Below are 25,203 nucleotides of genomic sequence, written 5' to 3' on the forward strand. Positions count from 1 at the left end.
ACCTTTTCCAATCGCCCCAGTAAATAATACCTGCTTCGCCCGGCGGCATTTGACAGTCTTTTAAACGACGTGTTGTTTTCAACTGTCTTCGAATACAAAGCGCGTTGAAAGGTTCCGAAAATCTATAGAATTGATTTAGAGGCGAACAATACTCGGGATGATAAAATGGCCGAAAGGCGTGTTCTGCTTTGTAAGATTTTACCACGATGCCAATGCGTCAAATAAAAGATATCTGTTAGCTTTTCCCGAAATCGATAGGAAATAGAATTACTGGATCATTTATTAGACGGGCATTGGAAGTACATGAGTTTGCTTTTTAATCCAAAAAAATGATTATTGGATGCTTTGAAGGCTGACTGTGTGAACATCCTGGCTTCCCAAGAATAAAGGTAGGACACCTCGGTGTTATTGACTTCTTTTCTAATTTCACTTGCAAAACTTTATCGTTTTCTGCAAAGTAACGAACTAAAAAAGCATTTTTTTTTCTACAAAACAATCAAACAAAACACCATAAATAAATATTTGAAGGCATTATAAACTTGAAGAACAAAAACTATTTCCAAAATTACTGGATTCAGCAATAAATAAGCTGAAAAGGGTTGATATGTCGTAAAGCAAAACAACAAACCAAGACTCATGAATACTGAAATATATAAATTACTTAAAGCATGAAAAACTGTATTAGCGCATTAACCTGAAAAAGGTTTATATATCGTAATGCAAAAAAAAACAAAAAACAAAGCCAAACCAAAATCATTTTACAAATCCCGCTCAAAATCAAGAAACTAACAGGACTTTTCTCCCTTTTTTAATATTTGTTAATTAATAAACTAATGTTAATATTTCTAATTTGTTTCATTAAACTACAAACGTACTGATTTTAAGTCATTTAAATTCATTGATCATTCTCCCATTTTAAGAAAAAAATAAGCCTTCTGTATTTTTTTCGATAACGTAATCCGTACTATTTTTAGTATTTAGATTACTGTTCTCGTCTTCAGTGTTATGCGTTCTAACAATAAAACTCAAGATGAGACCAATAGTCCGAATAATCCAAATGATATAAAAGGCGTCCTATTACACGTATTACATCTAGAAATAGTTATAGAAGGTCACTTTGGAAATCGCTTCTCAAAAAGCAAAAAATTATCAGAAAATAGATTATGATTTTTATATACGACAATTCATCAGTTTGAGGTGCGATTTCAAATCTAGATTGGAAAACGATTGAACAGTTACACCAGAATACGACGAAATAGTTTAAGGATCTAACACTACTGTACAAACAGTGATCAGCCCTGAATGTAGACGAAATTATATATAACATTTTTCCAATAATCTAGAGACACTAGATATATGAATCCAATTTTTCTAGCGAAAATCATTGTTTCATAAAAATAATGAAATATATGAGAACCAAATATATTTTCCAATACATATTCTAAATCAAAAGGAAAATAAACAAAGAATAAATATGTAAATATTTAAATAATCTTTATTAGTAGTAATTTTAATACTAACAGAAAAATCGTTTCACTTCGGTTTATAAAAACATGTGGTGTTTTATACAAACATTAAGAAACGTAGAATCAGTAAATATATTTTGGAATATAATCGCGCTGGCAGTTTGTATTACTTACTCTTATATTAGAAATATTTTTTTTAATTTTTCTAACAACGACTATTTGTGAGATTGTTTAATTTAAGAAACATTTCGACTAGCAAGCAATTACGAGCGAATGCTCCTATACATGTGTGTGCGTGTCTGTCTGTATATATATATATATATATATACATATATATATATATATATATATATATATATATATATATATATATATATATATATATATATATATGCACAGACATGCACAAGTTGGCGAGAGGAAAGTTTTATCTACGAATCTGTAAAAAAGTTAGTCATAGTGGCGTTAAGGTGCCTAGCCGTATTGATGTCGCCAATTAAAATGTGCTTGAAGTTCAAAAGAGTATGGTGGAACAACTTCAGGATCTTGTATTTAATAGCACATAGATGAAGTTAAAGACTCGGGCTTATTCTTCTGGTGCTGATATTCTTGGCGTCCAAGCTTATAAAAACAGGGATTGGTTCGACAAAAACAATCTTGAAATTAATCAATTGCGGATGAATTAACAGACTATTTATGAATCTTTACTTATGAAAATCATTCTGATCACACAACTAATTTGTGGCAATACAAAGAGGTTAAAACCACGTTGCAAGGTGAGCTAAGAAAAATGAAAAACTAATTGTGGATGAATAAACATACATCCGGAAGCATAAGTACCCGACACTGAGATCTTTATGAGAGCATGTTGCTCTAATGCGAGATCCTTTTAATCAGATCTCACATGTTGTGTAGTTCATGTGGGTCGAATAAAAATTGTAGGCCGCCGAAACAATTTTATGGGGAGCTGGAAAACGGCAAGCGCTCTCAACAGAAACTTAGTTAAAGGTCCAGGGACAGTACAAAGTACAATTTGAAAGTTCTGCAAATCAACATTGAGACGTGGGAAGAACTTACTCTGCCAAGGCCGAAGTGGCGGAAGTTTGTACATGGAAGTTGTGATGCTCTAGAGAAAAGAAAGCAGGCTCACAGCAATCTGAAGCAAGAGCTTCGCAAAGGTTTAATAGATGGTCTTAACCATGACCTACAGAGCTAGAAATGCGACACTTGTGAACGAGTGCTTCTGGCAAAGCTGGCTACGTCAACCACCTTAAGTAACACAAAACTCCTGTTCAGATCGACTTTGTACCTATTAGTCCGAATCAAACAGTTTGTTTAATATGCAGCAAAGTTTGCAAGTCTATGCTGGTTCGTGAAGGCATGTGATTGTTCAGAGGAATACACTTCAGCTTCCAGAGTAGTCAACTCAGTGGAAATTGCTCAATTTATATGTCACATTTGTTTCAATATGTGCAAATCTGCGGTGGATCTGCAGAGTCATCTTAGATGACAGACAAAAATGTGGGAAGTACTCAATATGACAGCGATCATCTGGAAAGATGCAGCAATCATATATATATATATATATATATATATACACGCATATATATATATATATATATATATATATATATATATATAATAACAATAATGCAAAGCTCTTTGTAAAACACAAATCGAAAATTCCTCGGTAGTTTTCAACTATAATAATAGTAATGGTGCTTTCTAACTGCGCCTGTCCACAGATGAATGGGTAGACCGTCAATTGAAACATGCATGGTAAAACATTTATTCTGACGTGAGGTAGCATAAGACTACTTATATATTAACGGCACAATGTGTTTCAAAACTGCTAGGCCGATGTTTTTATTTCACACACATATATTTTATGTATCTGGGATTGTTTTTAGATAGGTTTCTATCGGAATATCTTCGATAATATGGAAAATCCGTAGTCGAAAAATTCCAATGAAAGAAGTAAGTCCATGTTAACTAAAATTATACAGCCTTACATTACAATTACATTCAAACAGTTTTATCACCACACAAGCATATAAGATCGACAGTAGCTTTTTTTGTCGTAAGGCAGGGTAGCATTCGAAATAAATGTTTCTCTTAAGAGCACAAAAAACACTGATACTTTATTTTTGCATTTTTAACTTTACTTACATTCAAAATATCAAACATATTTTATAAAATCAAGACTAAGTTCATAGACAGGACAGGGATTTGTCGAAAATGCGTTTAGAACACAATTGAACCATAATAGTTGACTTTTGCATTTTAAACGCTGATGGAAGTTATTATATAAAAATAATTATATAACATCAACAGTAAATTCTCTACTGAGCAATGTAGACAACAATGCCTTGTGGACTAATCCAGTGTCAGGAGGAGGGATGGGGCATGTGAAACTTCCTTTCGGTAAATTGCGAATACTCCTCGACTGGAGTAGGCAATCCATCGATTTGATTGATAAATGGGTGATTTCGCTGACTCCAATGACAATCAAAATATTGGAGGCTGGAATATTTTTTATCCTCATTACTCTCTGCAACGTCTAGTTTCTTTGCATATATATATATATATATATATATATATATATATATATATATATATATATATATATACATAAAATGTAGACGGAGCGAAAATAGAAATTAAAATTCATGTGTACTTCCTCAACACCTGAATGTGACTCGTGGACGAATCGAAAGCGCTCGTCACAGTTGCAATTATAGAAACTTCATTAATATTTTCAATTCTGATGTAAAAAGATTGTACAGAAAATCGAAAAAAATCATGAAGCAAAATATCTCCGTTGCATTTAATAATGTTTGCTTGAATGACAAAATGTTGCCTATATATACTAATTAAAAAAAAAAAAAAAATATATATATATATATATATATATATATATATAAAAGTGAAAGTGTATGTCTGTGTGTGTGCGTGTGTGTACATTTCCCTACGACATAGCTCTGTCAATTTTTAGTCTACAGACTCGAAATCTGATATAGAGGGTACTGAGATTTGGAAAAATCGATTTGATCGGTTTTCGGGAAGAAATTTTGCGATTAAGGGGTCACACCATTCTAGTATATATATATATATATATATGTATATATATATATATATATATATATATATATATATATATATATATATATATATATATATAGACGCGAAATTTGATATACAGGTTACTGAGATTTTGGAAAATCGATGTGATCGGTTTTCGGACAAAAAGTTGGCTGTTAAGGTGTTCAACGATTTGACCTTTGAGAACTCTACCAAACTTCTTCGACAATTTGGGGTCTAAACACTTAAAATTTTAGATATAGGTTCCTTGGACATGGATCTAACTTAATAACTTGATTTGATCCCAAAACAATAAATGGTAAGGGGTCATAATAATAGCGTCTGTGTGTCTGTGTATCTTTCTGTCTGTCTGTCTGTGTGTCTGTGTACATTTTTCTTCGCAATAACTCTGTTAATTTTCAGTCTACAGACTCCAAAATTGATATACAGGGTACTGAGATTTGGGAAAATCTACGTGATCGGTTTTCGGCCAGAAATTTGGCTGTTCAACAATTTGACCTTTGAAAACTCTAGCAAACTTCTCCGACAATTTTGGGTCTAAACACTTGAAATTTTAGATATAGGTCCCTTGGACATGGATCTAACTAAATAACTCAAGTTGAGCCAAAAACAGTACATTTAAAGAGGTCATACTAGGGGTCAAATTTAAAAAAAAAACAATTGACCGTTTTTTTTTCTCAGCATACACCTCCAAACACCCGCGCACCGCCGGGTACCCATGCTAGTATATATATATATATATATATATATATATATATATATATATATATATATATAAAGTCCAAATAAATATGCGAGTTTTATGTATTACGTTTACGTTCATGAGTTAGAAATATATTTCCACCTGAACTTTTATTCGATATTTTTTATTGTGATTGATGACTTTTCAAGTCCGGTGAAAGTGATTGTTTTTATTGACTTATATAATTTATTGCTGTTTCTTATGTAACTTTTAATGATTGATGAACCACCAAAAAAACAAAAAAAAAAACAAAAACAGTGTCTGTTACATGGAAGAATGGACGGGAATAATGTTACTATTTTAATTGCAAGAATTACAAACCGACCTATAAGACAGACAGTACCTCTAAATAAAATGCTTGGACGCCGCTATATAAAATAAAAGTCATCGCAATGGCGTAACAAGTCTTTAACAAATCAAAATTGCAAACGGTCGTAAAACATAAGAATAACACATTTCAACTAACCAAAAGCAGTGTAAGTAAGTTATAATCCGACAGGTGACATCTTGACAGGTCGAATACCGATCCGTTTTGAACTGGGCAGACATGTTCAAAATCTGATTAGATAGTTTTTTTTTTTGTTGTTTTTTTTTAATTTGGACATACGCATGCATAGTTAACATGCCAGACGTGTACGAAGTGCAGACATGTAGGGGCATCGACATATCTGTGCCATGCCTATGTGTACACGCATGCCTTTTATAATTACCTTTACACTTGTCCGTGTGATTACGCTGTGATGTAAAATTGAATTATGGCGTCCGTCTAAACAATAAAACTATTTTCTTGCTGAGCTTCTTATAAGTTAAGCCTTGAAATAAAAAAAATATCCACGAATCATTGTTAGCAGACTAATCTATATTTAACCATAATCAAAGAAAAATACAGAAAGTCCGATGCATTCTTAATACAGACATTTTAATTAGAAGTTGTTTTAGGCGGGAATAGCAATAAGAGGTTTTCTTTATTGGATTGAGAGAGACAGCCTCCCAAAAATATTTCTTTCTAACACAGTGATTTACTACGATGGAACCTTGACAGTATGTATTTGTGTGTGTGTGTGTGTGTGTGTGTGTGTGAACGCGTCAGTAATAACCCTATTCGGGTTTAACCGGCTTCTTCCGAAGGAGGAACTTTCATGGGAGTATGAAATTTACAATCGGTTCTCCCGTTAGGGGAGATGACGACGTAAGGTTTTGGGAACTCTTGCAGGTAGGTGTCGATGTACACACAACACCTGGAATTCCCAAATTGATCACCCATTTTAGTAATGACTAGGCACAAAGTTGGTGAGGTTCGGAGATCTGACGGGAACCACTGTATCAACGTGATTATGCACATTAGTATTCACAATATTGATTACTGGTGTGCCGCGAATAGGTTATAAGTCGAAGTTACAAGTTGTTATAGGTGGCAAACAACTTTTATATCTATCTATCTATCTATCTATCTATCTCTCTATCTCTCTCTCTCTCTCTCTCTCTCTATATATATATATATATATATATATATATATATATATTAAAGAGGAACACAAATAAATCGTTTGCTTAATTCTTGTTATATTTGGAATCTCTCATGAGAATGAAAATTGGTCAATATTTTTAAATATTCGTTTAAATATTAAGATTTGTTTTTTTTTTGTGAGGTAGTCCGCTAAAATTTAAAGAACTGAATAGTGTGTCGACATGTAGAAGTGTTTGAGTACTATTGCCTTTCATATATATATATATATATATATATATATATATATATATATATATACATATATATATATATATATATATATATATATATGAGGAAATACATCGACCTTTTAATCCACTTCCAATCTGAGTGATGTAATCGAAAAAATCCAAGACAGATTTTACTTTAAAGTTGACCTCCTTTAGACAGTGGTATTGCTTCTCCCCAATTATCTGAGAATCTCTAATGGCGCTAATTCATTAACCCACTTGCTTCTTTACTAGTTACAGAAATTGATACGATTAAAAATATTACAGGACAGATTACCTACTTAAAGGGGAACTAAAGTTGAATTACGCGCGTAGGAGGAGCATGTTTCTTTGTCATACTATACAAAGCCAAAGTGAATAGTAAGCAATGGCTATACGTTCCAAACACAAGCAAATGGAGTAACAAATAATCGATATTGTACTCTCTTCTTATGCTATACACACATACATGCATATATATATATATATATATATATATATATATATATATATATATATATATATATATATGGGAGAGATAGTTTCTTAAAGCATTGTGTTAATAAAGTAAAGTATATCGGAATGTAACGAGAAAAATAATGGAAAACAATGCAATTTAATGTAAAAAAAACATTTTTGATTTTAAATATTTAAAAGTAATAATATTATTTTCTTATTTAAGGAAAAAAATGGAACCCCATTCAATTTCTAGTCAGTATTCATGTAAAAACTTTAACTTCAAAGCAAATTGTATGGAAATACTTATTTTCAAAGCATTGTTTTATTTGAAGGAACGGTTAAGTAACTGAGCTTTAAGCTGTTATATTGGATCGCCGCGAATTTATGCGAGAAAATTTAAACAATGAAATTAAATATTATTTTTAATGAGTGCAATAAACTTGCACGATTTATAACTGACTACCATGTTCAGTTTACCGACGTCTCCTCGTGGAAATATTGCGCAAATCAGTTTGAAGCTCATTTCAGTTCTTAAGTTAATAATTGGGATCCCAATCGACAAAAACCCATGCTAGAAATTTACGCAAAATAATGTAGTTTCACCCCGCTATAATGGAAAGTAAAGAATAAACATGTTTTACTGATAAATACTTTAAACACTTGCGAAACAGTAAATAGAAACATATGCATATGAAAATTTTCTGTTTCCTGTTTCACGATTGTGTACGATCTTCCTCAATAGAAATAAAAGTAACGAATAAAGATATTTTACAAAAAACATATTTGAAGCGATGCTGAATCCAATGGATCAGACTTTTGTGCAATGAAAAGATATCCTTATGGACTAAGGTAATTTTGTTTTGATGGAACTTGCATAAGCGAGTTGGTAGACTGTGCAAGTAAGAAATATGTTAGAAGTAAACGATAACAAGTTGAGCTGAAGTTTTACAAAAAATTTCAATTGCGGAGGAAACCTTCTAGGCTGAGGTATTTTTGTGTTGCGTTCATGAATTTATCTCTTAGTAATGAAATGAAGCCCCCCCCACAACAAACGCAATGTTAAAAATTGCAATAATAAAGGATGTAACCATGGATTATGCTGTGTATCAAATAAGGAGATTTGTTTTGTTTATTAAATCGTGTGATGAAAGTACAGAAAAGTTACAAAACAGCCCCTTCTGTATATGTTAAGAATTGCTTTCTAAATAAAAAGGTTATTTTTCAACACGATAACATCTACGCATGAACATCTTTGTTCTTAACTAAGTGAAAAAAAGTAATTTTTCTACCTATTTATCTAAATAATAAAACAATAGTTATTCATAAGTCTTCCGGTATATTGTCATATTTGATGTTATGGATTTTCCATTTTTTTTTTTTTTGTTTTAGTTTTAATTCGTATCCGAGGACAGTCTGTAAATGTATATAGATTATCGACGACAAACACTGATGAAAACACCCCGATGAAAGAAATAACTTCATTATAATTTAGAAAACTATTTCATACCTGAGGAGGGGTAGTATTTTTTTTGTAAATAATCTGTACTTTCACCTAACATTATTAAAACAATTCATGGATACTTATGCATTTATTTTACTGGGCTGAGAACACAGAAGCTAAAAAAAGGAAAAACAACACGATGAAAAAATAACGCCATTATGTAGGAAGTCATTGATAACACGTAGGAAAGGATGTTGAGAATATGGTCCGTGGTATGTTTGCATATATTTAGGAAGTCTTACTATTCTCTACTCTCACCTAACAATGTAATAAAATTTCACTGTGTAGAAAATCATATGTCAAACGTACCTCCACAAATGAAACAACAATATTTCTGACAATTTTTAGATTAAAAAAGGAGAAAAAAGGAAAAACAAAGGCCCGGAGACGGCGAGCCACGGCTACGAAGAATATCACTAAGAGATAATAAAATATTAAGAATACATAATAAACAAGTAACATCGAAGACACTTTCTTGCCGAATAGTATTTAGAAACATAATAAAAACAGTACTAATAAAAGTCAAAGTACCGACCATCCAGAACGATGGGTTTTGTTAATTGTTTAAATTATATTTGTTAAGTAAATACTAAAAGTAAAAGAATAAAAGAAAAATAAGAAAAATATAAAGTGTAAAACAGTGTCGGCGATGATTTGATCTTAAATGGCGTCGAAGCCATAAGGTAAAGTTTCTGTTAACACAAGTAACCGTAATGGGAATTTGTTTTTGTGTTAACGATTTGCTTTATCAAATGTAACGAAAACGAATAATATGTGTACATGTTTTGATAATTCTGTTAATCTGACATACCGATATTTGAACGGAAAATGCATTAGTTTTTAGGGTTATAACAACGCAATATGTGGGAAGCCAATTGAGGTAGTAAGTAGGATAATTAACCGGTGTATCGTAGGAAAGTAATACTAAAAATAAAAGACCCGGTTAGAGTTTTTTTGGGAAGAATGAAAATAAAAAGAAAAAAAGATTAATTACTGCCTCTGTTAGATTACGTAAGTGAAAGAGTGATGGTTGATGGTAAAAATGTAGCATTTAGGAAAAGTTGAGGAAATGTAAGTAGTAATGCTGGAAGACACGCTGGATCGTAATATGGTAATGGTGAGCGAAAGAAGGTATCAGAGGAATAGCCGCGTTAGTTTCTTTTTATGTCTTTTTGTAAAGGGGAAAAATCGTTAGTATTTTATCATATTAGAGAAGCGAAGAGAAGAGACGACGATATCAATTCATTTTTACATCTTGTATTTCATTTAAGTCTATGAGAATAGCTGCTGCCCATTTGCGTTTTCCAATGAGCAAAATAGAACAGGAAAAGTATCTATTTATCAATGAATTTACCATTTTTACGAAAATCAAAAAAAATATCAGAAAAAGGCAGTATTTGTTATTGCTTACAGTAAAAACCATACCGAGAGTGGCTGTGTTGTTGTAGTACTGATGCAATATTTTACTACCTATACATTACACGAAAATTCCAAAGCAAATAACGGGTGAAGGCAAGCAATATATAATTAAAAAAAACGCTTAAACATAAAACTCAGTTTCAGAACTAATCTAAATTAGTATAATTTTTTAGTATAAACGTTAACATTAACACAAAAAAACAAACAAAACTCCTATCCTTACATCATCAACGCTCTGATCCCCAGCTGGCATCAATTGTGATGGATGGCTCTCGTCTGGGAGAGACCCCGTGTTTTGACAAGCTTCTGGGTTTGGCCTTTACTCCTGATCTGAAATGGAACACGTACATCAAGTCTGTTGCCAAGGTTGCTGGAAAGATGGTGGGATACTTCTACCGCTCCAGAAGATATCTCACTACTGATGCAATTCTCTATCTATATAATAGCCAAGTACGTCCAAGGATGGAATACTGTTGCCATATCTGGGCAGGAGCTGCCAAAAACAGCATATCCTGCCTTGACAGAGTACAAAATAGACTTCGTGGCTTAGTGGGGGATGCCCTTTTCTCTACCCTGCAACCTCTCTCCAACAGCAGAGACGTTGCGAGCCTATCCTTGTTTTATCGTTATTTCCATGGAAGGTGCTCGTCTGAACTCCAATCTCTGGTCCCCCCTCGCCAATCTTTCACGAAAAACACCGGTCTAGCTGAATCTACTGTGAAAAATTCCCTCCACTCTTTATCTGTGCCTAAATCAAAACGCGGATTCCATGAACAAGGCTTCTTTCTTAGAACTGCACGCCTGTGGAACTATGTTCCGTATGCCTGCTTCCCTCCGGACTACAACTTGGATGTGTTCAAGTCCAACGTTAACAAATTCCTAATGAACCGCCCCCTTAAGTAAACACTTCATCAAATCTCCACACTAACGTAATGTACTTGCAATAACCCTTATCCCTGAGTGGCTTCCGGGCCTTGATAAATGGTGATCACTGTGTAAAAAAAACATATCTCAAACTTAAAGCACATTCGATAGAACAATATAAAGTTTTTAATGTGCAGCAGGTGAGTGCATCTCCGACCATAATTAAACTTTTCGTTACATCGGTTTCACTACCAATAACATTACTCAAAGACTCACCTTGCATTTCTCAAACAAAATTCTATGTGCGAACTGTTACACACAAACAACTACTTCCTACTACTTAAAGACTCATGCTGTTACATGAAAAGGCTTGTCCCCTTTTCATGTAAGTAAAAATAAAGAGAATTAGTTAAATGAAAAAAAAATCAGATAAAACGAGAATCGAACCCTGGAGATAAGTTTTAAAGAACAATAGGTTTTAAATGGAATGTCGAGTAAATTGTTAATTCTGTTAAAATATTTAATAAATACAAATTTGGCTGGAAACTATTCACATTTTTAGAAAGAATGCATAATAAAATATGGGTTATAGAATTAGAGAAGTAGGTTAAATTCCTTTGTCAAACAACAAGTAGAATGGGAAATTTTCTGGTCATCAGAAACAGTTTCAAAAACGTGCAAATCGCGCATGTTGATGAAACGTGACTTAAAGTCACATTGAGCAGACATAGGTGATTTCTCAATATAGGAAAGAGTTCGAAGTTAGTTAGGGGAGTCGAGGAGTCAGAGGAGTTAGATCAGTCCGACTAGGGAAGCAGAGAGGTTCAGACCGAATCTTGGCAACGTCTGAATACGATAGGGTTTTAAAAGAAGATGTAAAAAACTTTGAATTCCTGGATACAAAGCCATTGACCGGTCATATGGAAGAAATAAATGATCATCATGTTTTCCATAGCACATGCTACACCACTAGGTGTGTCAGAAAATTCGTGAACAAATATTGAATAATTCCACCCCTTGTCTTTCGAAGCTTATAACTACTCGAAAAATGTAATTCAAACCCTAATGTTTTTTTCAATTAAAGAAGCAAGGACCAAGGTTTCATTTAAAAAAATAATCAACGTGTTTTCTTTAAAAAAAAGGTTTTAAACTTCGGATTTACAGGTAAATTTCTAAAAACACTTCCTTTTTTGTTTTAAATTTGAATATATTATTTATTGATCTTTTATATTCAATTTTTGATATATAAAACTTTGGTGAGTTATTTAATTATTTACTTTTTAATAGACATTTGAACATGGGGGGCGTGAATTAAAAAAAGACGTTTGTCTAAAATATTTTATGCAATATATTGGAAAGAGCATAAAATTCCACATTGACCCTGAAAATATCGTAAAAATTGAATAAATAGAAAAATTGTGATAGATTTTTAAATTTTAAAAATTGCAAAATACTGACCTCATAAAATTTAATTAATTTATATTACTTTTTATACAGCTTTAATAGTTTATTTTGGAAGTATAATCCATAAAGAAAATAAACCACCCACTTTTAAAAGAGAAATTAGGAGTTTTTTTAAATATTTTATTCGCAGTTTCGTGTTAGGGCTGTCAAAAATTCCCACAAAACTTCTGATACACCTACTACACCGCTATACTAATTTAAAAAGATTTAAAATTCTTGAAGCCTTATTAAGCTATATTTCTGACAATGGGGAAATGGAACGCTATGTCTACTCCGTTTGCACTTTTGTGTGAGAAGTTTGAGATGATTTGCGTATTTTTCTATTTCTATTTTCGTGACGATCTCACTAATAAAGATGTGGAGGTAAACGTTTTAGTAAGGCTTACGTTAACTGCCGGATAGTCAGGAGTAACTCCAAACGAGGTTATCCTATCAAAAGGAAAATAATACTGGGGTTGTTATATTACCATTTGATGGACAAAATTCTACCGTGCAGCCGTTTCCAGTGAGGGCCCCCTTTTCATATTAGTTGGCCCGACTATTTTCCTTCATTTGTCTTTAAAAAAATCTCTATGTTCGTTACTCATACTCTCTACCCCTCCCTCCCTCTCTCTCTCTCTCTCTCTCTCTCTCTCTTATTTGCTTTTAACATACATATGGACCTTTTCTATACATTTTCCGACCTCAATATCATTATTGTTAATATACTATATTAACGTAAACCACAACTTTAAATGCAGACACCTACCACTAGGAATCCTCCAACATCAAGGGTCTACATTTTAACATTCAAGCAGTTGAAATCTTGTTACGAGAGGTGTCCAACCTATCCTGCGTGTGCAGAACTAGCATTGATCTGTTTGTTTCTGTAGATGATTTCATGATAGAAGATTACTCAAAAATTGCATCTAAATCAAAGCCTCAATATTCTCATGGTCATAAATGTGTGCTTTCATTAGAGATAGCTTTTTATATGGCATAAACTTCTCCAAAGAAAGCTCTTAATTGTTCTATTTATTTTTCCTAGTACAGCAGGACGTTCATATTAACCCGCCATGTCCCCACAATGACCGAATTATTATTTTTTGAGAGGATCTCTGAAAGAATTGAGTATACCCCTCTGCCAATATTCACACCTGTGAACATTTCATTGTTTGTTCCATCTCTTATGAGGCGTGGAATAAAGTAACATAACTCTATTTTTTATCATTTTATTACTTTGATCTATCATTGTGTGTCCCATTCGGATCCTGACTTTACAGCTTCCCGTTCTACATACATACTCATCTCTCTTTCCATTTTCATATCTATCTTCTTCGTTATTTTTGGTTTGGATGCAAATTTTCTCACGTCCAAGACAGCTTTTCAAATATCTCGAGTTGCTTTGATTCTGATTAAACCAACAGAAAATGAAACCTACACAATCCCCACCACTACCAATCACAACCACAAAGAAAAAGGCGTACTAAAGACCTACTAACCCAGGTGTAGACGCAATATAGGAGATAGTACCGACTACCGGGAAGCAGACGTCTTCCAGCGAGGGTGGAGAAAATGGGCTATACCATAATCCGCCTGGCCACGAACGCCAACCCGGATCCTTAGAGGATCTTTGCTATAAGGAACAGGAGTTTCATCAGCAAATGAAAAGAATAAAAATAAGTGTGTTCACCCAATTTGTCGATTCCCCGCACTTCAAATTTCTCTAAACTCCCCAGAAAAGAAGTTCTTCTTCCGAGAGCAGGTGTGTGCCAGTTTATACCATCAGGGACAAGGATTAAACTCAGCACCACCACCGAGAATGATTAAAGACATCAGAGAAAAACGTTCCTACTGAAGTACAAGGAGTAACACTATCAAATTATAACATTACGTAGATGTTATTATGCTCCAGCTTGTACCTGCTTCATGGAAAGTATTTGGGAATGAAGTTTGTATTTTGCTACCTTGCACTTAATAATCGCTAACTTGGTATGAGAAAATTATGAGAAAGCAAAACTCTTTAAAAAATCAACATCATGGTTACTTACATCTACCAAGTGAGCGTCATCATGAAAGATACATTTCTCCTTTCAAAAGATTAAGTTGAATAACGCTCTCTAGAGATATAGTGAGTGAAAAGTGAATTTACAGTCAACAAAAAAACAACAGCAACTGCCCGAATAAGAACCACAACAGAAAAAAGCCACGGGAACAGAAAAAGAAATCCATGGAACTTACATACACAAATTTGACCGAAAAATGGATGATAACAAAAATTTAAGAAAGAAGTTTTAAAAAATTCTTAGTAACATAAAAGACTTCCTGTTGATTAATAAGTTTTGCCTAAACAAATATATATATGCGAGTAAACACACGCACACACACATACATATATATGTATATATATTTATATATATATGTAAATGTATGCATATATACGTTAGCGTCCAAAAGTTAAGGAACGATCGATCATTTTTTTAATGACTTCTAACTTTATCTATGAAAAAGAAAAAACAAATTTTGTGAATTTTCCAATGTTTAATAATGGTAGTTAAAGAAAAAAAAATTTAAGTTTTGATTTTAATACATATTAGTTTTTTTTTTTACATATAAATACATTTTATTCGGCGATGAATTTCTTTGGTGCTGACAATGGTCCTGTTGTCAGGACTTGAATCGGTAGAGATCATGAGTTCTACAGCTGCGCGGCTTTGATTTCGCTCGTTGAAAATTGTTTCACCTTTAGACATGATAGAAGGCTTCTATTGCTCTTGGAATTTGTACATAACTGGCCAACTAGTAGATAGTATGCAACAAAACAAAAAGAGACACGGTTTTCATCGAACGGAAATGTAATCATGTCGTCTTTTCTAGGGTGATAATTTTATCATTCCATCCTGTATTTTTCACAGTTGTCAAATTAAATGCTGGAAATACAATCTTTGTAAACTTCCGTTATTTATTAGCAGTATTGCTTAAGTACAAAGGTTATTGCTTTGTTATTAACTGTTTGTAAAAACAATGGAGATATTTCCCACTTTTTTATTCCTATTTATTTCGATTAATTACTTTATAATTAATTTGATTCAATAAATTAATTTTAATTGAGCGAATCAGTTACCTTATACTTTGTCAGTATTAGATTTTCTTGAACTTTATGAATCAACATAAATATAAGTGATTGAATCGGTAGCAAAGTATTAAACATTGAGGAGAGCAGTGAACCTTTTGTTTTCTATTGTTAATTGAATGAAACTTCATAGCAAAAATACTGTCTATCAACATTATCATTTATAGACGAATATGCTACTGGCTCTAAAATTTTGTTTTCTGTTTCTTTGTCGCCAACTATATGTATTCATTGATATAAGAAATATCTAGAAATCAGAAATGATATAACAAGTAATTTATCAGAGTGTCTGTGAATAAGGCAAAATGTTTTCAAAAAGCAAAAATTACAAAGACTTTTTTAGTCTTGGACTTTTAAAAAATATAACTATAGATTTTTATTTTATAGTTCATAACAAATGTTAGATTTCTACCGAGAGAAATCTTTAATTATTGTTGATCCCCAGTCGAAATGAGAAAAAAACCCTTTTCAATTATTTCCTATCTTAGTCACATGTATATTTTTAAATGTGTTTTTACTTCGTGTGTCTGAGTGTGTTTTTGCATAGATGGAGTTTTGATAAGTACAAGCTGCATATAAAGGTATCTTTTTAAAGAATAAAGGATATAATTAATGGATGAGAATGTATAGGCGAAGCAGAATTGAAAATAAATTGACTTTCAGGTAACGCCCAATTTAATCGATATAACTTATTTGTGGTTAATTTAAAGGTAGTTATCAAGTTTAAATAGTTCTATTTCATAACTAGCAGAGAACACTCGGCTTTGCCTAGTCGAAAATATGCTTAAATATACTTTAATACATGCAGATTTCGTATTATTTATTACCAAGACATCTCGTTTATATATATATATATATATATATATATATATATATATATATATATATATATATAGTACTGATTTTAAGAGTAAACACATTACTTGGATTTCATTGGTTTTAATCGAAACCAAAATGATTTGCACTCTAGCCACATCCTCTAGTGTTTGAGCTATCGACCTAGATAATACAGATGTAAAATAAAACCACTTTAAACTATTAAAGCATTTGCGCATGCAAAAATGCAACAGATATATCGGCAAGTTCAAATTCATATTTTGCATTTTAACTTGCCGAGATATTTCTGCACGCGTTATTCATCCATCAAAAGATGTTACTTGTTATGAACATCACACATCATAAGATTTTACTTATTTTAAACAGTTCTTGATGCATGATTAGTATGTCATGTTAATTTCAGTGTTATGTCACGAGTAGTTTACGAATTTACTGGTTAACTATATTCACAAACACACACATATGCATAGATACACTGTTTAATTTGTATAAAGAAAACAACTCAGCTGTCCTATATGTGTCCTACATAACTATTTGAAATGGCGCCGATGTGTGTATATTTATGTGCTTTGAGAATGCAATATATTATTTTCTGGTTGCATATAACAGTGTGTATGGAAGATCTAATTAATTAGATAGGATTCTGTTGAAATGCGCACCTACCTATTAAAAGTTAAGAAAAATTCCTATTGTAACACACTGATATTATCGACTCAGTAAGTTTAATGTGATGTAAGAGAGATGGTGAAATCACATGTTTAATTTACGCTGATTCTTACAGATCAAGAAAATCTAATGGTGTCATACGATTAGGTAATATATTCTCCCACTCTCACCTAATTTATTGAGTGAAATTAATTATGAAATAATTAATATAAAGCAATACAGGTCAACACAGTGGAAAATACCGCCATTTCTCCATAACAGTTAATGAAAAAGTAATTATCTTTACAATTGAACGACAAACAAACCATTGGTTTTGCTTATTACTTGAAAAATTTAGAAAAAGTCATTTTGAAATCAAAGTTGGAAATTTGTGTTTGCCGCATCTGATGAAAAGCAAGAGAAATAAATGCAAACTGAATTGCGTTTATAACTTGATAATCTATGTTTCAAGTTTCCGGCGGAATATATTTGCTTTGACTTCTATCAGCCAGTGTCAAAAGCGTGCTTGACTATAAGTAAATAAGTTTCAGATCATGTATTAATTAATAAAATCTTTAGAAATGACATACATCACTAGTGTCACTGTATTTTATCATCTTTAATAATCGCGTATGTTTAATTAGATTTGCATCTAGGAAACGAATCGGTATAACCATTATATATATATATATATATATATATATATATATATATATATATATATATTCAATATGTATTCGGTTTAAATAGTATTTGATTTTAATAGAACTTGGAATATAATTACATAGGGGTACCACTCTAATATTTAATGCTAATTTCGGAAGAAGAATCTGTGTAGGGTGGACATTCTGTGGAAAGTGAGAGAGAGAGAGAGAGAGAGAGTAAAAGAGATAGGTAGTAAATAGATGGTCGAATATAAAGACGATTATATGAAAAAGATAAATACTTACTTTAATGGCCAACTCAAAATCATCCCATTCGATGACTCCATCGTGGTTGCAATCTGTAAGGAATACAATATATTAAAGCAATTATTGTCGAATAAATATCCATATGCATTGAATATAACATTTTCGATAAAACCGGACAATTATTCTAAGATAATAGCGTAAATGATAAATGTCGTTCAACATTCCCTCTTTAGAGAAGAAACGTCACACATTAAACTTAAATAGAAGATATGAATCAACACCGCGTATCTTTTCTAAATACATTTTTCTTTTAAATATTCTATTATCGCGTGCAATATATCAAGACGAAAAGCACCCACACTTTTTATATAGTCCAGTCAATATAACGCAAAAATAACCCAACCATAAAGAAATTACAGAGGAAAACGATGAAGAACAGCTAATAGTATCGAACCTTGTCACTAAAATGGGAGAATACCTGCATGGTAGTAAATCAACAGCATATGGAAATCAGTTAAAAGAAAAGTTGTTAAGTCGATATGGAAGCTTTATATTCGTGACTGACGGCCCTAGTGCCATCAAAACATTGTGATATTAAGGAAACAAACTCTGATATTCTTCATGAAATTCATTTTAAGAGAGACGATGAGGAAGCACAGAAAAGAGCATTTCTCCAACCCACCGCAAAACTCATCAAAACTGATATCAAGACAACAATGAAGCCAGTGGATGATATGCATCCAAAAACTGCAGAACTGAAACTAGCAGCGACATTAGATTTTATTCCAGCCAGTTTGCGGTTCTTGTTGCAACATCTGTTTGTTGGGAAGCATGCGTCCAGAAAAGTTGCTGGCATCAGCCAAGCAGTCGTTCAAGCAGTGCGCCCAAAAACTGTTATTGCGCTTCTACAGCTTAGTGTCGCGGTGCAAATACACCACTTGTATAGCTCACGACTCTTGATTGATAGTCTTTCAACCAGTGGATTTGCTTCATCATATCCAGACGTAAAAATATTGGAATTGAACGCGGCATGTTCACTTGCCACGGACGTGTTAGATGTGGTCGGTCCCTGTTGTTTGCAGGAGACGACGTGGATAATAGCATTATAATATTGGATGGAAAGAACACCTTCCATGGGATGGGAATGAACGCAGCCATCACATCCGGAAAACAAGTCAGTCATAGTATACCACGACAAAAAACGTCCGTCTTGAAACTTGTCGAAATGACGAGGGTCGAAATTAAAGATTATCGCTTAGAATTTCTGTCAGTTCCATACACACCTGATATCTGTTATCGCAAAGTGAATATTTTAGGAAATGTCTTTTCGCTTCAACAAGAGTACACCCACCTGGCAAGACATGGTCCACCTGCTACATAAGGACTGCAAATATATGGGAAAATCTTTGATCCAATTTCTTCCAATGATACACATGCAGTTAGGAGATAAAACACGTATCCTGTCCACCCTAGATTACCTATGCAGTCTATCCTCAAAACACAAAATGGCGACTATCATAACTTTTGATCAACCACTATTTCGGAAGGCGTCTGAAATCGTGAAAGCTGTAACAGATCTAGTTCAATTAGGAATGTGATAGTGTTGCTTGACACTTTCTATACCTTGATGAATGTGTTGGATGTCATTGGAACTTGATGGGTGTCACTAGATTCAAGGAAATCATGGCGACACTATATGGTGAAAATGCGGTCGTACACATGATGAGCGGAGAAGCAGTGCAACAAGAATTTCGTGGCCACATACTGGTACATCAGTCAGATTGTTGCTAGGATCTCTTGGGCGATGAATCTGCTTTTCAGTGCAAAGTGGAGAAACTTGAGCGATTGTACATGTTCATGGAGACTGGTGAGGGTGATTTAGATTCAATAATGGAATCAAACTGCATAGAAAAAGTTTACAATACTTTAACTGATAAAAAGAAAAAATGAACTGGCAAAGACCTCCTAGATCACAAAACTATGAATAAATTATCAGCATATGCTAAGTATACCTAGGACACTTGTTTCAGCTGATCGAATAGGGGTCTTGGGAGATGCATCTCAGTGGTTTGTCAGCTTGCTTGCCAATATCCGATTTATCTGAAGTTGGTTCGTCTATATTTCCAAGAGTTTAAAGACGACAATCCTGAAGTGCATCAGAAGATCTACTCTGGGTTTTATGTAATCCGACCCATCAGCTAATACTAGGCTGGTTTTGACTCCGATCTTGTGATCGAGCAGACATTAATGCGCTCACTCAAAAGCTAAAGCGGGTTGACACGAGAAAGCGGAATGCCCGGGCACCAGAGAACAGTTTGGGGCATGTCATCCACTGTTTCATCTTTCTACAACCTTGCCATGCAATATCTTTCTACAACCTTGTCATGCAATATCTTTCTACAACCTTTCCATGCAATATCTTTCTACAACCTTGTCATGCATGTCGGAAAAGTTGTAGTAAAACTGAACAGTGTAACACCGTTTTCAGTTGATTAATCGATACGGAAGATCATCATAGGAATTCATGCAAACAAAGACGTCAATGTGCAGAACCACTTTGAAATTGAAGAAACGTTGTTAAAAAATGGATGGACAATCAGTGTTTTCCTACGATCACAAACGGAGTTTGAATGCAAAAACTATAGCATCCTGCAAGAGCGTGAAAGTATCTGAAGATCGTAGCATTGACCCTGTTTCAGCGATTTTTTTCGGGAAATCTTCAGCTGGATGATGTCATGTCCTATGAACTGTGTTTATACTCAATATCTTTGTTTGAGGGAAAAGGGATCTTGCCTCAGGCGGACAAAGCACAACTTGCCGAAACAATCAGAAATTATGCCAAAACAAAATCAGTGGTTGCCAGAAAACTCTTCTAGTCACAGAGCACAGCATACCAGATGGAGGATCTCTTCTTCTCCATCTAAAATGAAAGGAGGGGGAGCAGCTACAGTTCGATTGCAAAAAAAGTATGCTTCAGTCACTGCCGAAAACTATGGAAGAGCGACTGTGGTGTTTGGTGGTTATGATGTGCAACCAAATATAAAGGACTGTGTGCATCGAAGATGAAGCCGAAAGTTAAACGTAAACAAGTCGAACATTACTGAGAGGACAATAAAGAAGGCGAACATTACTGAGAGGGATGATATTTTCTAGGAAAAAGGACGACTTTTTGTCGAATGTGGAAAACAAGCATTCACGTATCCAGTTGGTCATGGATCGCATGAAGCAGAAAGGATGTGATGTTATTCAAGCAGAAGAAAATGGTGTCATTAAAGCAGCCATCAGTATGTCTACTTTCAGACCGACAAGCCTTATTGGAGAAGACGCAGGTCTTACTTTTCTCTTGCTCTTTCATAAAGATATTACCAAATGTACTGCACTCTATTTCCACTCTAACAAGGTGGCACCATACGTCTATAATATCAAGGTTCTCAAACAGGGGATGGTTTAAGCAGTTTGCAGTAACCTACTGTTTCTGCATGCTTTTAGACGATGTGATTCGGTTTCCATAGTGTTCGAGATTGGAAAGAAGTCGGGGTTACAACGAATCATCAAAAGAGAAAAACAATGAAAAACTGTTCAAAAGCATTCTCTCAAACAAACAAAACGCAGGATGTTGTGGAAACCAATTGTGCTAAAGCAACGATAGTACTATTCATTAGAGATTCGAAGGACTCACTGGCGTCGATTCGATACAATATGCTCTGCAAAAAGGTTGCAAGGGCAAAGATGTTCGTCACGCCAGAACGACTCCCTACAACCGCCCCTTCCTGTAGATTTCCTTCTCTGCGAACCTATTACCAGGTTCATGGAGTGGATGGGATGTAGTGTTGAAATGGAACCATCTGAGTGGGGATGGGGAGTAGTTGGGGACAAACTTTTGTCGGGGATGACAAACAAAAGTCCTGATCCTGGTGAAATGATTCAGATGATTCATTACAACTGTTTGGAAGGATGCATTACCTTAAGGTGCACCTGCAGAAAACATTGACTAGAACGTACAAGTGTGTGTGGACATTGCCAAGTCATTGATGATGAGAAAGATGGAGAAGAAGTTCAAACACCTTTAAAGAAACATTATAAAATGTGAATCGCGGTGAGGTAGGGGCATCCATAGATATGGAAATAGAATAAGTGGGGATTCAAAATCACTGGCAACAATTTTAGGTGAAAGATTAACCCTCCCATCCCCCGAAAAAATTGATAAAAATGCAAGATTTATGTGTTTATCAATAAAACTGACCGTGTTAGAGATTTAAAACGTAATGAAAAATGACTCATACGCTGCAAATTTCTAACTTCAAAATGTTAACCTTCCCCATGCTTAAATCTTATCCAACTATTAGCATGATATATAGTAAACCTACCTGATATAAAACTGCAAAAAAATAAATTTTTGCAATGTTTTTATAACATTTCGTATTCTGACTGGACTAATACTTGTAATATGAGGTTGATAAGAATGGTTCTTGCGAATTTTTTAATTTTCATTTAAAATGATGTATTTAAAAAAAGGATTTCCTTATAATACCTTTATTTCAAATATGATTTTAAAGAGCGTTTTCGGCTTCATCTAATCGTTTAAATTACAATCGTTTTTTTTTAATTGTCTTCTTTTTAGAACGTTCAATACAAGTAGGAAAAAAGGAAATTCGCATAATTTTCTTATTCCAATTTAAGCTAGGTCGAGAAGCTGCTGAAACAGCTGCGATATCAACGAAGCGTTTAGCCAAGAAACCACTAATGAACGCACAGCACAATAGTCGGTTAAGAAATTTAATGGCGGCGACAAGAGTTTTGAAGATAATAAACATAGTGGTTTGCCATCGGCTGTTGACAACAATATATTAAGGGCTTTAGCCGAACCAATCCAAGCATAACTGTAGACTAGTAAGGAGAGCGACTTTGCCTGAGCGTAAAATACGCTTAAATATGATATTTGAATTTGGTCAGATAACGTATATATTATTATACTTGTGATTTCGAAAGTAAAAATAAACACATTTGGGTGCTATCAGCTAGAATCAAACAGAAAGCAAAACTGTAGCATTCAAAGCTGGTGACGTTACCAACGTGGCACTGAATGACATCTAATGTCGCTGGAATAATATCTAATGTCGCTGCTAGTTTCAGTTCTGCAGTTGTTGGATACATATCATCCACTGACTCGATTGTTGTCTTGATATCAGTTTTGATGAGTTTTGCGGCGGTTTGGGACATTCAAAGCTGGTTACGTTAACAACGTGACACGTACATATACGGATTAAAAATGAAACATTAAAAATGAAACATTAAAAATAAGCATTAAAAATAAGCATTAAAAATGAAACATTAAAAATGAAACATTTAAAATAAAACATTAAAAATGAAGCATTAAAAATGAACATTAAAAATAAGCATTAAAAATGAAACATTAAAAATGAAACATTAAAAATAAACATTAAAAATAAGCATTAAAAATGAAACATTAAAAATAAAACATTAAAAATTAAACATTAAAAGTGAAACATTAAAAGTGAAACATTAAAAATAAACATTAAAATAAACATTAAAAATGAAACCATAAAAATGAAACATTAAAAGTGAAACATTAAAAGTGAAACATTAAAAATAAACATTAAACATGAAACCATAAAAATGAAACATTAAAAGTGAAACATTAAAAGTGAAACATTAAAAATGAAACATTAAAAATAAACTAAGATAAATGTACCAAATGTCTAACGATTTCTTCAATTTTGACCCATTTTATTACTTTTTAAATCTACTTTTACAGGCGAAAGTCCCATAAACGAACGATCCATACAAAAATCTAATCATTCGAAGCGATAGAGTTTGAAAATATAGAGACAGACAAACCGCCAGAAAGGAAGACAGACAGACAGGAAGACAGACAGACATATAATATTTTATATATTAGATTAGGCATGTGTATATGTTTCTATGTTTCTATGTATTAGATTCATTCATTGAATTCTAAAGTTTTATTATAGGTATATGTAGAATCAAATAACATAATGGGTGTTGAGTAAATTTGCAATAGAGATTTTAGACATAATTGTTCACAGCTGTTTCCTAGCTTAGTATTTCTCCGACTGAAATATACTTCGATAGAGGCACATGCCCTTAAAAGCAACATCAGGCACAATCATTACTTTCAAGCCATATCAAATCATTCCAACGTAACTCTTTTTATAACTACTTTGAATATGATAAGAAGTTTCTATATATTACTTGCTAAACAATATCTAATTCAGAAAACAATATGTTTTCATATTCCATTTTCGCTGACTCTAACAAAGGGGGTGATTATTGGTTTCAGCTGCTATTGTTTTCTTTTGCCTTGACGAATCCTGAATAAGGCGTTAAAAATATTGAACCGTGAAATTTGTTTCAGCGGTTCCTTTGCACCCTTTGAACTCTGGTCAAATTCTGCGGCTAATATTTATTTCAAATAAAACCCTATGCAATAAATTATCTTATGATATTAATTTGCTATGAGAGTTGTATTTCAGTAATAAATTAACGCTTGATAATAAGCTATAAGTTTCCAGTCAACCTATATATAATGTGATGTGGAACATGATATGCATCTTATACAAAAGTTTAACAGATGTTACGTTATTTTCCCATGCTTATAAATTTAAATCTATCCAAATCTGTGACACTCAGTTTCGTTTCTAGTAAACAAAAACGCACGTGTGAAATTTGAAAATCAAATGAGAGACGTGTTACATTTAACACTTTAAAGCTAAATAATAACGCGTTTTTTTTTAATTCTCAAAGGAGTGTATATCTCCGAAATATATTTCTCTCTTTAAAAATAAACATTCGTTTATTTTATAAAGTTTTTTAAAAAAATCGCGTTGTTATTTGGCTTTAAAGTGTTAAATGTAACACGTCTCTCATTTGATTTTCAAATTTCACTCAACCCCTTTCATGGATAAACCTACCCAGACTCTCAA

At 33.2% G+C, this 25,203-nt stretch overlaps 1 protein-coding gene across 1 annotated transcript in view; it reads right to left on the reverse strand.

Moving 5' to 3' along the window:
* LOC145279915 (sarcoplasmic calcium-binding proteins I, III, and IV-like) overlaps positions 1–25,203 on the reverse strand; it is a 219,756-nt gene that overhangs the window by 80,209 nt on the left and 114,344 nt on the right. The window contains exon 3 of the mRNA XM_080131472.1: positions 18,278–18,330. Within this exon, the coding sequence (XP_079987598.1) occupies positions 18,278–18,330 (53 nt within the window). The remainder of the gene's footprint in view (positions 1–18,277; positions 18,331–25,203) is intronic.

This window comes from Euprymna scolopes, chromosome 7 (assembly GCF_053919585.1).
Source record: "Euprymna scolopes isolate OS-2025 chromosome 7, ASM5391958v1, whole genome shotgun sequence".
Taxonomy (NCBI): Eukaryota; Metazoa; Mollusca; class Cephalopoda; order Sepiida; family Sepiolidae; genus Euprymna; species Euprymna scolopes.